Consider the following 13,517-nt stretch of genomic DNA (forward strand, 5'->3'; position numbering starts at 1 on the left):
AGTAAAAGAATCCTAACATATCTCAGCAGATCATCTAAGCCTCAGTACAAATGTATATAGACTGTCGTAGAACATCACTCTGTGCAAACGTCTTCAGCATTAAATAAATATGAAAAATTGCTGAACTGCTGTTTATTATTATTCTATGTCTTTAATTAGCTTAAGCTGTTGTAGGCTCTGCAGTTAGATGTGATGACTCTTATCACAGCAGGAGGAACCCCATGAGAAGAAAGAGAAGGGGTTTCATGAAGGCGGAGATCCCCTCCACACTCAGCGATGGAGCTCCTGGAAATGTGAGTGAAATGTAAAGACTTTTCAGTGCTCCTTGGAATAAATTGTGACTATATCCCCCTCAGTATTAATTTGGTGAGCTTAGAATACAATTGTTTACACTTTTTTATTTGTTATGGAGCAATATGAACATTGTATGAAGCCTCCTGCTCTTCTCCCTCAGTGGGACTTCACTACTTCAGGCTGAAGGCAGAGATCAGCTGGCAAAATCTGCAAGACTTCAAACTTTTGCATCATAACGTTACCTCGAAGATGCCAGAGCACGATTCTGTAACCCGCAATGAGCTGTGATCCATTTCACACTGTTTTCATTCTATATAATAATTATTAAATTATAAATGAACACAGCGTGCTATTTTTTTCACCATATTTGTGTGGAAAACACTTTGAAATCAGGTTTTCCCAAACAAGCCAGGTCTTCATGACAGATTTTGATAGCAGGATGAAATTTAACTCACTTCAAATATTTCACAATATTTAGATGACGAAGAAGGTGTGAATTAAAAGCTGTGCACATTTTTCTTCTTACCCGACTGGACAGCTCTTTGTAGCTTGTCAAGGAAACCAGTCAGAGCCGTTTCAAGTGCTGCAAGTTGATCGTCATTCAGCAGATTTCGCTGTTTGCTGGTAACCATGGCTGCGTTGTCAGGCCCAAGAGCCTCCAGCTGAGCAACAGAGAGTGCCTGGAGGGAAAACAATCAGGCATACAACATTAGCCATTATGTATTTGCACACGCAGAACATGCATGCTTACATGTTATTAGTAATGAGTACATCCTCTTTATGAGCACAAATTTTATTGTATTTGGCTGCGGTGCAGCTGATTTTAACCTGTGCCCTGCAAAAACCTTTACCAGCCATCACTGTAGGTAATCTGCTCTGAAATGGAGTAAGCCTGATAAAAGTAAGATATATTCTTGGCTAATGAGTCCACCTGAGCTTCATTTGAATGTTTATTTTTATAAAACATTGGTACAAAATTATACATTAGAGCCTTTGCATGTAAGCCTATTTCAGCACTGTCCAGCACTTGAGTGAATGTACTTAGTAAAATCTGGTCTCTGGGTTTGGCTTCCAGCTTGAAAACAATAAATGGAAGTAAAAATGGTTCAAGAAAGCTACTTACAGCAAAATTATTTGGAGGGATGAGTGGGATACAGGTCTTGCTGACAAATGCAAAGACAGATGGGTCCAAAGAAGCCAACTCAGATGCATCCAACCCAGCTTAGGGACACATTAAAATATTACCAAAAGGGAAAGTTAATTTATGGCCCAGTCAACTGTTTTTAAGAAATATTCCTACAGGGTGTTTTTAATTCATGGATATTATCTCACCTACGATGTTGCCTAAATCTAATACCAGTGCTTCTGTCCAGTTTCTGGGTTTCCCAAACGCAGTCACAGCTAGAGTTTTTAACTGCTGTAAAACCTTGAAGGAGCACTCGATACCATCCATCGAAGCCACAGCGCTCCTGTGACAAACACATGATGCAGCTGTGACTCCATCTCCATCTCAAAATAATTGAATCTACTCTAATAAATGACAGCTTCATGCACCTGACAAAAAGGTCAATCTAGATTAGCTACAAACTTATTTTAGCATTAAAATGTATTTAGGAATATCGCCTTAAAAACAGGAAGACATCAAGGCTAGAAATGAAAAAGTCCTGCACATGCAAATCTTGCATATGACAGAATTTCACTTGAATTTTCACTAGTGAAAATTAGTGACTAGTTTATAACTAGTTTCATTACTGTTTTGGGGGTGGGATGGAGTGTGGGGGTACATGCTTTTTTTAGGTTAACAGGACAGAAAATAATGGATGACATAAATAAAATGAGAAGTGTGATGTGCGGTGCACAAACTTGAAGGCGTCCAGGCTGAGCTGTCCGATCTCGTTGGAGCTCAGGCCACAGATCAGCCGGTTCAGCGATACCATCTCTGCAGCTCCCAGCTGCTGCGCTGTCAGGTTGTTGTATCTGGCAACTCCCCTCCACAATGACTCCATCTGCACACAAGTCATGTGTATAATCAATATCAATATGTAGGATCTTTACCTTACAAGCACCTTGAGGCGACTGTTGGTTTTTGCTTGTTTTGTGATTTGGTACAATATAAATAAAACTGAACTGAACATAGCAGCGAGCATGCAAAGATGTTCCTATACTTCACCTGTGATTGAGTCCAGCCACAGCGGGAAATTCCCTCCACATTGTCCAAAGGCAAGTGGAGATTCTCCAGATCGGAGTTGGAAAAGCCCTGATTTATACATTGCAGCTGGGAGACCACACTCTCACTCATCTGTGACACTGGACCAAAGGCCTGAAGAAATACAGAGAAATACTTATTTAAACAATTCATACATGATAAAGGGAAATGTGTAATGCAACTGCTCATTTAGCTTTGGTTCAACAGCATTAAACTACTGATTATTCATTAAAAACTAAGTGCACCTCAACTTTCATTAATAAAGCTGTATTATTAATTGAAGAAATGATTTCTAAGAATTTAAACTGGGAAAATCCCTTTTGTTCCACACAAAGCCACCTGTTTAAAATCAACCACAAAAAGAAGAACCAGAAGGGCTCTTTGGTTGGTGAATGAACAGAACCAAAATGACTCTCTCCACTGTACCTCAGCTGCTTTTCTACCGAGCACAGCCAGTTGGTCTGCACTGTAGTCAGGGATTTCTCCAAGTATTTCTACAGTAGCCAGGAAAGTGCTGTTTGACATCATATTCAGCGCTGCTGCTGACCAGTACACATTATCCATTCCCAGTTCTTCAACCAACTCCTTAGTGGGTTCTCTCAGGGTCTCTACAGATATAAACAACTGTAAGACTTTTTAAATACCACTTTAAATAAAATTTAACACCAAACTTACACTGAAAATACAGATCAAGAGTAGTTTTGCTGTTACCATGATTAGTATAGAGAGGCACAGTGAGGATGGAAAGCAGATATGCAAAACAGAATCATTCATCATAATTTTTACCCACTCTACAACAGATACAACACGTCACCTCTCTTTTTACGCATTGTATTTGATGTGGCGGCGGTGGTAAGATCAAAGATTTTCTTTCTCAGGGCATCTGAAGGATCTGAGAGGTGTGACTTCAGGAAATAAAGAACATCCTTCATCCAAGGCTAACAGAGACACAGACAGGGACAACATCAACACAAAGATAAACTGAAAATATAATATATCCATTTATAATGAACTTCTGGATTATTCATGATAATGACAAAAGCAAACAGAAGATGAGCTACACACTTTGTTGGGTAGAGCAGATGTGGCATTCTTATCACAAAGAAGAAGGGGACCAACTGATTCCATAATGTTCTCAGTCCACTGAGAAGAATTCCTACAGGTGTTTAAAAGAATACATTAGACTGTTAATTTCATATACAGTCATATTCGTGGACTGTATATAAAAGATGGATGTAGTCACTGTGATGCCACCCAGTACTTAGGGAAGTCCTGTGGTTAAGCCTTAAGCGGAGAGGATTTTGCCATTGTGATTCTTGGTGTTTTTAAAACTGGATGTGAAATGAGGGGTGGAGCTGATGGAGGAACCAAGGAACATGGCACTGTGATTGGCTAGGTACTTGTCAGTCGCACAAAGCATACTATGCTTTATCCTCCTTATTTACTCTAATGGGGACTTAACTTCAGTAAGACTAATGATTAAGACCATGAAGTCATCAGGAAAGTGCACACTGAGGTCCTAAAACAGGAGTCGGCAACCTGTAATACGGAAAGAGCCATTTGAACCCGGTTTCCACAGAAAACAAAACAGTGAGAGCCGCAAATACTAGCGGAAGCCGTAGCGGCTACTGGCTTCCGCTAGTATTTGCGGGTGATGCATATATTGAGAAACTAAATAAATAAAATAAAATAAAATAAATAAATAAAATGATTTTATTTTAATATTTCAAGATCACAATAATGTTCCAATTTAAAACTACAACAAAAACTGAACTTACAAAAATAAAATGCACTTCAATTGGATACTTATAATTTACTACCGCGAGCCGCACAGAGCCGCAGATGAAGCCTGAATGAGCCACATGCAGCTCCAGAGCTGCGGGTTGCTGACCCCTGTCCTAAAGGAAAGAAACCAACCAGAGTCCCCCTGCTGGCCATTAGAAAGAATGCAGATTTAAGATACTTCCACATAGACTTCACTGTTCAGACCTGGAAGCCTTGTCCATCTTTTATATACAGTTTATGGGTTTTCTCTGTATAAACTTATCTCCACTGAGAAAATGTCCTACCCAAACGTCTGATAGACCAGATTAATTATATCTGCTCTGTGATGCTGAGGAATGTGTTGGCAGAAAGCCATCTTCTGGAAAGTGGAGTTGAGTACATCAGGGTTCATGAGACCCAGTTGGGAAGACTGCAGCTCACACACAAGGGGTCCAAGCATGGACACATCCTTAATGGTGAGTTTGGATAAATCTGTGCCCTACAAAAACACAAACATTTCAGGCTGTTGTTAAACATGTCGAACAATTTATCAGGTCATAGTTAGAAATACAGTATGTATCCTTGAGGGTACATTGGCCAGACAGAGCAGAGCTTTCTTGGTGAGTGCAGGACGAGATGGGGCACGAAGAGGCAAAGAGCTCATGTTGGCTTCTTCCATCTTGTCAAGGAAAATGGGACACACAGAACTAGGCAAATCCTCCACATATGAAGGGCTGCGATAAAAGGAAAGAGAAAACTGTTAGATTTCAACACATATTTTTTCAAATAAATGTTCAATTAGCAAATACACTGTTTGCTTACAGCAGGTGAAGAAGCAAAGATGAAGGAATCATATCCAGCTCCTGTTCAGTGATGGTTTTGAAAAAGTCTGCTCTCTTTTTCACCAAAGTTGCAAAAAGCTTTCGGGCAGCACATCCTGACTGGAAACATGTTCATTATTGATAGGGATATGCTATGGATTTCACATATTTCATTTAAAGACAACATGTGTATGTGTGAATAAATACCTACCTGAAATCTAGAGAGCCACTCTGGATACTCTGTCATGGCCTGAGCCATTTCCATGGTCCCGCTGTCAGGAACTTCGTTAATCATCTTACAGGTTACTCCCTGAAGGGCTGAACGCATCTTCCTGTGTCAGCCAAAAATGTTTTAAACATAGGCGCAACATACACAGTAACAAGAACATAATGATAACTTAAGCATAAAGAAAATTATATATCTGCATTCAGTGCTTTGGTAAAGCTCATATGCTGATAAAGAATTTCAAAGAAACATCTAAATGAAATAATGATGAAATTTTATGTGCACAAAGTCAACTTCACTGTGAAGTCATAGTGACCTGCAGGGAAAAAAAAAAAAACTTATCGGGCCAATACCATAAGTCAGTAACAGAAGGGGAAAAAATGCCACCATACTGCATCTTTGGTTCACACCTTTTAAATTCCTTCAGAGTCTACTATATATGTTATATATGTGCCCTGAAATCTACAAAGGGAATCAGCTACTCTTGGCTCTGTGTGTGCTGCTTTTCATGAAGTGCAACCCCTTGGCTACACAGAATGCAGTGTGTTTGTGAAGCAGATGTGTATCTGAATGTACACTCATCTGCCATTTTATTAGGTATATCTTGCTAGTCGTGGGTTGCCTTCAGAACTGCCTTAATTCTTCATGGCACAGATTCAACGAGGTGCTGAAAACATTCCTGAGACTTTGGTCCATATTACCATGATAGCAGTAAGCAGCAGTTGCTGCAGATTTGTCAGCTAAGGTGCTCTATTGGATTGTGATGTGCTGACTGCAGAGGCCATTTGAATAAATTTTCATGTTCAAGAAACCAGTTTGAAATGATTTGATCTTTGTGATAATGCAGCCTTGTTGTTTAGATTTGAGCAATATTGCTGAGCAGTAGGTGTGACTTTAATTGCTCAATGATGAGTCATAGTCTGTACTATTTGCAGCAATGAATCATCCCTGACCAACATGTTAGACAATGCTCAGCCAATTAGAAGCTGGCATCAGAGGCTAATCAATAAGGTTGCAGCCTAGGACTGATGTTACCATAAATTTGTAGATAATATATCTGCGGCATGTTTGCACCATTTACAAGCTCTGCAATCTGTTCATGTACATTACGGGTTCAGTGTAGCCACAGGGTAAGTCACAGAAATTACAATATTTTGACAGTTTGTTCTTGTTTCTCTCTGTACTTGTAGGACTGCCAGTAAAAAAGGATTTATGAGAGTTGCAGTGACTCAGTGCTACATTCGGGGGCACTTCAACAAGAACCTTCATGGACAAGTTTAGACAGACGGGCCCTAAAAATGAAATGAGTTTTCTGTCACAAAGTAGACAGCTAATAGTAGCTCCAGTCATTTTGTCCACAACATGTTTATCTCACCTAAATTGAAGCTGTTTTAGGTCAGCCATCTTCTTTGCCAGATATGCTGCCTAGATAAAAACACAGCACAAGCGGCACCATTTTTTTGAGTGAAACAGAGTGAAAAATATCAAGGAATCAGCCATACATTTTCTAGAGTAATAAATTTAAATTAAATAGGAAACTCAACAAAACAGTACAACAACACTGCATGAGAGGAGGTTTTCAGGAACATTACCTGTGACCGAGTCCAAGTTTTGTTTGTCACTTGGTCCAAAGAGATGATGTTTGCATTGGCCAAAGTTTGAACAGAAATTATGCTAAGCAATTGGGAAGACAACTTTGACACCAGCTCTGGAGGACGCATTTGCCCAAGCATCTACAGGAAAACATTTAACTCTTTTAACAGTATGTTTAATAATTGAATCAAAGTATAAATGCTTTTTGTGTGTGATAAAATCTACTAGTTGTGAAGTAATGAAGAAACATGAAGAACTCACCCCCACCAGCATGGCCATAAGCTGTCCCTTCCTCATTCGCATGGAGATGTTCTTTAGGCCCTCTGGTTCATTCAGGACCTCTGCAGCTTTAAGCTGTTTCAGGACACAGTTTGGCAAACCTTCTGCAACTGACTGAAGTTCCATCAGTTCCCTTCCCGATATCTGTTTACACTGAGGGGGAGCAGAATAACATAAGTATCTAGTGACGAGGGCAGCTATCTGAGACAAACTGTTAACCCAGTCCGCTCACTTTCTTATCCCCCAGATGTTTCTTGATAAGAGTATGCAGCTGGCTCCGTGTCCATCGAATGGTTGGTCCCATATTTTTGAGAGCCTCTGTGAGATTGGTGGCAGGGATTGCTGCAATGTCTTTGGCAGACAATGAGGTAACACTACTGCTGAGGTCTTGTATTATTTGAGCGGGACTTGAAAGTGACCTCAGAGAACTGACAAGGTATGTCTTCAGCTTGTGTGAGAGAAGAAAAAAAAAAAAAAGGAGCAACGCTACTGAGATTCATGAAACAATTCACAGAAAAAGGGGTTACTCTGGCCTTTGGCCAAAGAAGATAAATGTGAAAGTTTGGGTAAGCACAGGTAAGTGAAATATACCTTTATGATTTGGGAGCTGTCACAGTTGTCGAGCTGAGAGAGGAGTTTCTCGCTGAGGTCTTGATTCAACTCTGGGGGATCATAATAACAAGCCAGTGGGCCAAGCCTGTGCAGATTCAAAGGCAACAAACAATGTAGTGATTACTTAACCTTAACCGTAACCTTGAAACTGATTCAGCGTTCTCCACACGTTTTTGTGTTTCTAAACTTACTATTAAAAACTTTGTCTCTCTTTCTGTTCCTACAAGATCTAAGAGCAGAGAACTCAATGTTGTGACATTTTGGTATGTAGCAGGTAAAGTTTTAGTTTTAGTAAATTATGTAACATGTTAAGTACAGTTAGATCCTGTTCCAGCGATGCTTACTATCACCTTTTCACATCAGACACTTTGACATGTGAAAGCAGAAAAAGAAGAGGTTTTACTTAATTACTTGTATACTTGAATTGAACTCTAGACTTGTTAAATAATATCCTAAGAACCTGTGCTTTTCCTACAGGACAATACATTTACTATTAACAAATGCACTAATGTACATAAATGTACACATGAATACACACTTATCCACATGTTTGGGAAACTCCTGTGAATCGAAGCACTCTTTGGAGATCCTTTGGAGGAACTTCTTACTCAGCGTGGGGTTCATCCTGGTTACCTTCATGGTGGATTTAAACTTTTCTGATGAGAAAAACTCACATAGCTAGAAGATAAAAGCAGAGCACAGAAATAGGGACAAAAATTATAACCTTGTTGCTTTTTTGCTATTCTGAGTTTTGCTTCTTCTTTATCCTTCTCTCACCTCTACTTTAGGAGAAGAATCAACATCAGTTGGTGTTAAATAGGACAGAAAGGGTCCCATAATAGTCAGTGCTTCCAAATTCAGCCATTTCAGTGAAGGGTCACACATATACACACCCTCTATTAATAAATCAAGAAAAACAACATGACATATGAGGCAGGAAACAAAACATCAAACTAGCCTCTTAAAATTTATGTGCACGACTGTGGTGCTTGCTGACAAGCTCCTCGATGTGCCTGTGAGTGTTAGATAAGCCTGCTTCGTGCTCAGTGCTGGTGACTATTACTCACCTGTAGCACTTAATAAAGTTTGTCATTTCTATGACTGCCTGGACTAAAGTCCCATCAACACAAACATACATCCTGACTTGCAAATGTGTGTGCCACAACCACACCAAGCAGGTGCACTGTTATACGAGTTATACGAGTTATATGAGTACTGGGTATAATGCAAGTCCCAAATAAATTAACATGAGTCAATTTAATAGCCTCCGAGGTTAGCACAACTGTTTGTGTGTAAAAAGATTTTATCATGATTTCTGACTTAATTTCTTACTTAACATTGGGTAACATGGCTTCATTGTACAGTTGAAGTAGTTCTTGGTGATCTGATCTTTTGCCCATTCTGCCACATGAGCCCTTTGACCAACAGGTATGCGATCATACATATCCTTCAATATGTCCATCCTGGAGACAACAGAAATTTCAGTTGTAAGAAAAGTTATGAAAAAAAAAGCCATATGAAGTCCATCCATCCATCCATCCATTCATCCATCCATCCATCCATCCATCCATCCATCCATCCATCCATCCATCCATTTTCTTCATCCACCTAAGAGGCGACCAGGAGGCATCCTAGTCATATGCTTGAACCACCTCAACTGGCTCCTTTCGATGTGGAGGAGCAGCGGCTCTACTCTGAGCCCCTCCCGAATGACTGCACTCCTCACCCTGTCTCTAAGGGAGAGGCCAGCCAGTCTTCGGAGGAAGCTCCTTTCTGCTGTTCTTTCAGTCTCTACCCCAAGCTCATGACCATAGGTGAGGGTAGGGACGTAGATTGACCAGTAAATCGACAGCTTTGCTTTCACGCTCAGCTTTCACGCTCAGCTCCCTCTTCACCAGAGGTGGGAAGTAACTAAGTACAAATACTTTGTTAGTGTGCTTAAGTAGAATTTTCAGGTATCTGTACTTTACTTGAGTATTTATTTTTCTGACAACTGTTTACTTTTACTCCCTACACTTTTACATAAATATCTGTACTTTGTACTCCTTACATTTTCTAAACAGGCTCATTACTTTAGGTTTAACATGTCTGAGGGACGTTTTTATTTCTGGTTACTGCGTGCCTTCAAACATCAACCTGATTTGAGCCTAACTGGAGGAAACAATAACACATATAAAAGCCAATCTTATTAGTGTATCCTCCATCACTGGGGCTTATCATATACTGTACAAAGAGATGAAAGAACCAAAAACACAATTTATCTATCATTTATAGCACTGTACTCAGGGGTTAAAGTGGGCCAGCATGAGTGCAGATGTCTGTAAGTTGTGGTCATAGTACTTCAACAGAAGAAGAGGAGCGAGTGTAAATGGAGTAAGGTGTTGTGGCAGGTAATTTCAAACCCAACGTTTCTATCAGCCCAACAAACATCAACAAACACACAAACTGTGTGCTGCTGGTTCCCAGAATGAGAGGTAACTTCACTCAGAGGTGCATTAAGATGTAACAAAGAGGACAGGAGAGGAAAGAGGTTATATTTAAAGGTATTTTTTTTAACACAAGTATCAGTACTTCTACTTAAATAAAGAATGTCTGTACTTTTGCCACCTGTGCTCTTCACCACGACAGACCAGTGCAGCGTCTGCATCACTGCAGATGCAGCCCCAATCTGTCTGTCAATCTCCCCCTGTCTTCTCACTCATGTACAAGACCCCGAGATCCTTAAACTCCTCCACCTGAGGCAGCAACTTGTCCCTGAGCCGGAGTGGGCACTCCACCCTTTTCTGGTTGAGGACCACGGCCTCAGACTTAGAGGTGCTAATTCTCATGCCAGCCACACAAAGTAATTGCATAAAAGCATACTCACATGTTTTTCAGCTGTGGGATATCTACACTGGTAAGAAGTTTTGTTTTCAGAAATGGCATAACCCCTGCCATAGGTTTGAGAGCCCACATCAGTGTTTCATAGTCATTTGAGTCCATGCTCTTTTTACCCTGTGTGGTCAAAGTCACCCAGCAAAGAGGGGCTGCAAATGCTTGCAGGTAACATCCAGAATGCTCCTAGAGGAAAAACACAGATGGCAGGCATGACTGCTAAAACGCAGCATCAATTTCTCTGTTGCATCTGCTTGTTTATTTGTTTTTTGCGTGTTAAGTTCTTGCCACTGGTGTACTAACTGAATGGTTTCTCATCAGATCAATCATGTCAGGAAGATAGCTGCAATTCCACATCTGGTTAGTCTAATAACACAGATAGAAAGAACAGATAAAAAAAAAATCACATTGACCATGAAGATAATAAATACTGCTTTAAATAATCAGTGACTTCAGTGACTAACCTGCTACCCACAGTGATAAAAAACAAATTACATGTTTGTTCTTATGTTAATCTGGAAAAAATATGTATGATCAATGTGCGTAATGCACATGTGTTTGATTATGGGTGTATATATGTTTATATGTTCAAACCATTTTTTGTGGAATATCCATGGGGAGTTGACCAAGTGATTTTATGTTTGTTCCTGGAGTGACTAAATTCAGCTGATGAAGGAAAGTGGATACAAGGGTGCTGAATTGGTTAGTACGTCTGTCGTCCACAGGCAAGTCACTAAGGAAAATGAGAGTGCAAATAAAAGCTGTTAAGAAGAAATGTCTTCAAATATAAAATATATCAAATATTCTTTGCTTAACATGTCAAATTTGACTAGTTACTATTTTTGTGTTTCATATTCACACATAAACATACTCTTCAGATGGAGTTGAATACCAAGTCCAGGAGCATCTTATCAGTGAGTTATTTACTCACATTTTGCAGCAAAAAGCTAAAGAAAATCCTTTTCTTTATGCTTATTCTCTTATTAATAAAAAGTGGATAAGTGGTGGGTTGGACATTATTTGAGAAACTTAACAAGAATGGCTTGTGGACATCATTGTGATAACTACAGCGAGCACTTGCTTCTTCAGGACAAAACACGAAACAGAACCACCCACAGAATCACCTGGAGTTGAAGACAGTTCTGGCCACCATCAAATTAGGCTCCGGGTATCCTGTAAAATCAAACCTTTAAATTTAAATGTTGCACGCTGAAAGAGTATTTGCCACATATTAGTTATGGCTCATATTACAGAGTATAGTCAGGGTTTTCACACTTCCGTAATGACACAACTCAGTACTATGACTGGAGCTCTCATGGGAAAAAAATCTATCAAAAAAATCTATCAAATTGTTGCAACAAAACCATTTAAGCTTCAGCTTGACTTTTGCGTTCCTAATACAGTCATGGTAAAAAGAACTGTCAGTTCCAAGAATTTGTCCACATCATTACTGATTTAGCAAAAAGTAAGTTCTAAAATGTAGAACTAAGTGCACCTCATAAAGCTTGTAGAAGCACTACAGTAGGAATAACTAATAATAACTAATAATGAAGTAATAATTTTCTGTATGACTTTATCAGTCACATCGTTGTGGAGGAATTCTGCCCCACTCTTTTTTACAACATTGCTTCAATTCATTGAGGTTTACTGGTATTAGTTTATACACAGCTCTCCTAAGGTCCCACCACAGCATTTCACTCAGACTGCGGTCTGGACTTTGACTGGGCCACTGCAACAGCTCGATTCTTTCCTTTTTCAGTCATTCTGTTGTAGATTTGCTGCTGTATTGTGATCATTGTCCTGTTGCATGATCCAATATCGGCCAAGCTTTAGCTGTTGGACAGATGGCCCCACATTTGACTCTAGAATACTTTAGTACACAGATGAGCTCATGGTTAACTCAATGACTGCAAGGTGCCCAGGTTTTGTGGCTGCAAAACAAGCCCAAATCATCATCTCTCCACCACTGTGCTTGACAGTTGGTATGAGGTGTTTGTATTGATATGCTCTGTTTGGTTTTCTCCAAATATGGCGCTGTGCATTATGGCTAAACATCTCCATGGACACTGTTCCAGAAGTTTTGTATTTTTTTCAGATGTATCTGTGCAAACCTAAGCTACTATGTTCTTTTAGAAGAGAAGAGGCATTCTCCTGGCAACCCTTCCAAACAAACCCTACTTGGTCAGTCTTTTTCTAATTGTGCTATCATGAACTTTAACATTTAACACAATAACTGAGGCCTGTACAGTCTGAGATGTAGCTCCTGGGTCTTTTGCAGTTTTTATGAGCATTTCACAGTCTGATCTTGGGGGGAATTTGCTGGGATGATCACTCCTGAAAAGAGTCCCATCCCTTGAAAGTTTGCTGGTTCAATTACAGCCGGAGACACAGGTCCCCTTTGGGGCTGCATCAGGAAAAGCATCTGGTGTAAAAGTCTGCCAAATCAAACATACGGACCTACACACTGGGGCAACCCCTTGTGACAAGGGAGCAGCTGAAAGCAGCTTACTGTAGAATGATGGATGTCAGATTGTTTGGAAATGACCATTCCCAGATTGTTGAGCAGCAGCAGTTGGTAATATAAGATTATTGCTATTGTCTTTCCTCTTTGGCATTGTGTTAACACACACCTGTTGCGGTTCATTTGAGGTTGTATTTGCCTAATTTTAAAGCCTGTTAAAGAAAAGATTATTTTTATTATGTAGTGATATAAAAACCCTTGAAAGAGGCTGTACTCTTTTTTAACCATGACTATACATGAGAAACACTCTCACATTCTCTCTTTCACACACACACATGCACGCATGCACTACTCTCATTCATAAGTGAAAGTTTTCTTACCCCTATA

General features: G+C 39.8%; 2 protein-coding genes across 2 annotated transcripts; both read right to left on the reverse strand.

Moving 5' to 3' along the window:
- Positions 1-27: 27 nt before the first annotated feature.
- On the reverse strand, positions 28-6,962 carry LOC115793909 (stereocilin-like). Its single transcript, XM_030749093.1, has 15 exons — positions 6,904-6,962; positions 6,687-6,736; positions 5,297-5,417; positions 5,087-5,205; positions 4,857-4,998; positions 4,570-4,763; positions 3,566-3,656; positions 3,315-3,438; positions 2,927-3,108; positions 2,465-2,614; positions 2,158-2,300; positions 1,627-1,763; positions 1,418-1,515; positions 821-974; positions 28-285 (listed from the first exon to the last, which is right to left on the reverse strand). Exons 2-15 carry the CDS (start codon positions 6,713-6,715, stop codon positions 203-205), a joined length of 1,767 nt encoding a protein of 588 aa, XP_030604953.1. The 5' UTR covers positions 6,716-6,736; positions 6,904-6,962; the 3' UTR covers positions 28-202.
- Positions 6,963-7,669: 707 nt separating this feature from the next.
- On the reverse strand, positions 7,670-11,026 carry LOC115794039 (uncharacterized). The gene is made up of 6 exons (XM_030749267.1): positions 10,973-11,026; positions 10,662-10,855; positions 9,128-9,258; positions 8,573-8,691; positions 8,334-8,473; positions 7,670-7,880 (listed from the first exon to the last, which is right to left on the reverse strand). Exons 1-6 carry the CDS (start codon positions 11,024-11,026, stop codon positions 7,670-7,672), a joined length of 849 nt encoding a protein of 282 aa, XP_030605127.1.
- Between the last annotated feature and the right edge of the window lie 2,491 nt (positions 11,027-13,517).

Source organism: Archocentrus centrarchus, chromosome 16 (genome assembly GCF_007364275.1).
Source record: "Archocentrus centrarchus isolate MPI-CPG fArcCen1 chromosome 16, fArcCen1, whole genome shotgun sequence".
Taxonomy (NCBI): domain Eukaryota; kingdom Metazoa; phylum Chordata; class Actinopteri; order Cichliformes; family Cichlidae; genus Archocentrus; species Archocentrus centrarchus.